We start from the raw sequence: 3,256 nt of genomic DNA on the forward strand, positions 1-3,256 counted from the left end.
ATGAACTAAATTAGTTGAACTTGAGTTAGAAATTGAGTTTGTTATATACATAAATCAGATTTGAACTAGATATATTTCAATTTGTTAGGATCATGAGCTAGCTATATATATATATATATATATATATATATTATTAACACATATATATATATGTATATATTATATTCATATATTATATATGAGGAGAGATCCGTTTACACCTACGTTTCGTTTACACTGATTACATTTAATCTCAGTCATTCATTTTCTAAGATCCAACGACCAAATGGGTGAGTACAATAAGTTATTTAAGATTTTTCTCAGATCCATCGACCAAATGGGTGAGTGCAATAATTATTTAAGATTTTTCTTTTCCTCTCTCATCATTTATTACAATTACCCATTTGACCTGTTAGATTTTAGAAAATAATGGTTGAGATTGAATGTAACTAGTGTAACTTAACTTAGGTGTAAACGGATCCCTCCTCATTATATATATATATATATATATATTAATTTTATATTTAAATTTATATATTATATTATATTTATATATACTAGCGCGTCGACCGACACTATGTGTCGATCACCCACATTCTTACTTTTTATATAGAATGTATCATCTTCATATTATATTATTTCAGAAAACTATCATGCGATATATGCTGAAAGTTAAAAATGAAAGTAAACTGTTATGACTAAGTAATTTATCCACATTGCAAATTTAATGTCATAATCAATATAATTCACTTATCCATTGAAAATGTCACATTAGTTTGGAAATAAGAGGTTTAATAAAATATTATATTGTCGTTCAATTTATATAGCTGTGGTCCATTCTTTCTGTTTATTCACGAGTTCATCATAGGCCCCCATAAGACCCTTCAATTAAGCAGCAAGTCGATCTTCTCTATGATTGGCCCTTTCCATGTCTAACCGATGGTTTGCCGCCATCTCATCTCCTCTTCTATGAGCCTGTTCTAGGGCCACTTGGTAATCCTTTATCGTGCTCATTGCTTGGGAAACCTCTTTCTGACTCTGTTCAAGATCAGCCATGATTACCTCTTTCTGACTCTTTTCTTGCACAATGTTCATAGCAACGCGACTTTTGGCTTTCAGACGCTCCTGTAGATCATTGTTTTCTCTTATCAACTTGAACTCGTCAGATTTAGAGCACATGTTGGCATAGTCCTTCTTAATGCTGACCACCTTCTCTTGTAAATTTTTGTTGGACTTCTGGAGCTTCTCAATGGTGAACTCATACTTCTCATTTTGATTTCTTGCCTCCTCTAAACGAGCTTTCAAGAGTTTACATTTTTCGCGCCACACAATTTCATATGGTGAGGGGCCTCCATTATCTTTAGGCAAGGTTGGCTCTGGCATACATGTCTTCCTCATTCTCTCGTTCCTCCAGGTTTTGTATTCTTCAGTGTAGAAAGTCTTACGCTTTCCCAACTCATTTTCTCCGAATAAGCGGATTTTTTTGTAAAGTCATCCTTGCTGATTCTACAGCCCCTTCAGGAGCTTCTTCATCCTTATACAAAAAGAAGAACCCTTACAACTACTCGTCTTTTATCTGATTCATTCCCCATTTCAGTTGTCCAAGTACTAGGGTCGGCGTGAAAGCAATGCACCCTCTTGGCCCCATGAGTATCATATTAGGGCGATCCCCACAAGAATACATGATCTTATCATGGCGATCATACAAGCAACACTTGGTTCCGAAATTTCGGGGGGTGACTTCCTTAAAAAGTTTTGCCCATTCACTAAGCTGTATTTCTTTTGTGGACACATTCCTGTACCTCTTGAGCGGATAACGACTTCCTAGACTGTAGTAATGATGCTTGAAACGTGTCATCATCCATATGTAGAGCAGCTGAACACAACACCTGATTTTATTACCGCCTCTCAAGTGACACTTCTGGAACGATAGAAAAGACTCAACAAGTATAACAGGTGTTGGGTTGACTCCAAAGCGAATAAACTTGTAGAAAACATCGAACGATGAATGGTCTATCATGTTATTTAGGAAAGGAAACAAGACCATCCCATAAATGGCGAGAGCAAAAGTTGGTTTGAACATTTCCCAATTTTGTTGCTCTTCCATTTTGGCAATATGCTTCTTCAGAAAAACCCATTTGAGACCTATAGTTCTGGCCTGCTTTATAATACTAGATGGTTCAGGTCGCACCTTTATAATTTTCTCAATAGTATCTTCATTAACTTCCACAGGTTTAGTGAACATATATACCCTCAGTCTATCCGGTATTGGTACTTCGATAGTAGGTGCAACATCAACATTTGGGAATTCGAAGATTCTCAGCTCGGTATTCCAATACTGCACCATGGTAGCCATAGCTTTTAGGGCCACACTGTCCACAAGTATAAGGAGAAGATCTATCAGCCTCCCATACTCTTTTGCAAACTGCTCTTGTATCTCATCTAGTATTCTGGGGATGCAATCAATCAAGAAACCGACATCATTACTATGCATATATGCTTTTGCACATTTTCTTGGGCACGGAACACTAGTAGAGACTAAAATTGGTGAGGTCATCTTGTCACTTTTCTATATGAAGACGATCTCTCGAACAAACCTGAAAAAGCTATGGGACAAGAGTTAGTAAAATGCCATAAATGAATGCATGAAATGCATGATAATACAAGATTTTATAAATGTCAAATCATAAGTGCAAAGTGCAGGCCCCAAGGGTCAAGGCCTGTCCACAGGCAACACAACCCTCATCACAAAATATGAATTACTATGATATATTATTTCATATCGTTCAGCTTGACTATGGACAATGACTTTCTTGTCCCTAACTTTATAAAACTACTCTTGGGATATGAGGTCTCATTTTGAGTATGTTTGTGAATATGTCGTCGTCATGATAAAAATACGTTAAAATAAGGATGAAGAGCCAAATAATAAAATAATGTGAGGGTAGGAAGTATGCTTCTTGTGCTTCATATGGGTAAGTCCTATGATGGATACAACTATAAGCCACATTCCTAGGATAGGATACTAGGGCATGTCTAAAGTGGACACATTGGTAAGTTCTAGACTCCTAAAAGGCCACCAAACTGCATCCCTCTCACAAATGAAAAGAGAATCCAAATATCATAAGTTAGAAACGGGAGGGATCAAGCCCCATCGAGCGTCTGACCCATGATACTGGTAACAGTCTGATCGGTTCATCACGCCAATACAAGATTAGGCTCTAGGCCGGCACCGACAAGGCAAGTGTCCCTTCTAATCCTAAAAAGGATATCTTTA

The 3,256-nt window shown here is 36.9% G+C and overlaps 1 protein-coding gene across 1 annotated transcript; it reads right to left on the reverse strand.

Moving 5' to 3' along the window:
* LOC109359914 (tropomyosin-like) lies at positions 868–1,377 on the reverse strand. Its single transcript, XM_019604609.1, has one exon. The coding sequence runs from the start codon at positions 1,375–1,377 to the stop codon at positions 868–870; it is 510 nt and encodes a 169-aa protein (XP_019460154.1).

This window comes from Lupinus angustifolius, chromosome LG11, assembly GCF_001865875.1.
Source record: "Lupinus angustifolius cultivar Tanjil chromosome LG11, LupAngTanjil_v1.0, whole genome shotgun sequence".
Classification (NCBI taxonomy): Eukaryota; Viridiplantae; Streptophyta; class Magnoliopsida; order Fabales; family Fabaceae; genus Lupinus; species Lupinus angustifolius.

What these genes read in the sequence shown, in the direction of transcription:
- LOC109359914 (XM_019604609.1), bottom strand. Translation starts at nt 1,377, where the DNA reads ATGAGGAAGACATGTATGCCAGAGCCAACCTTGCCTAAAGATAATGGA.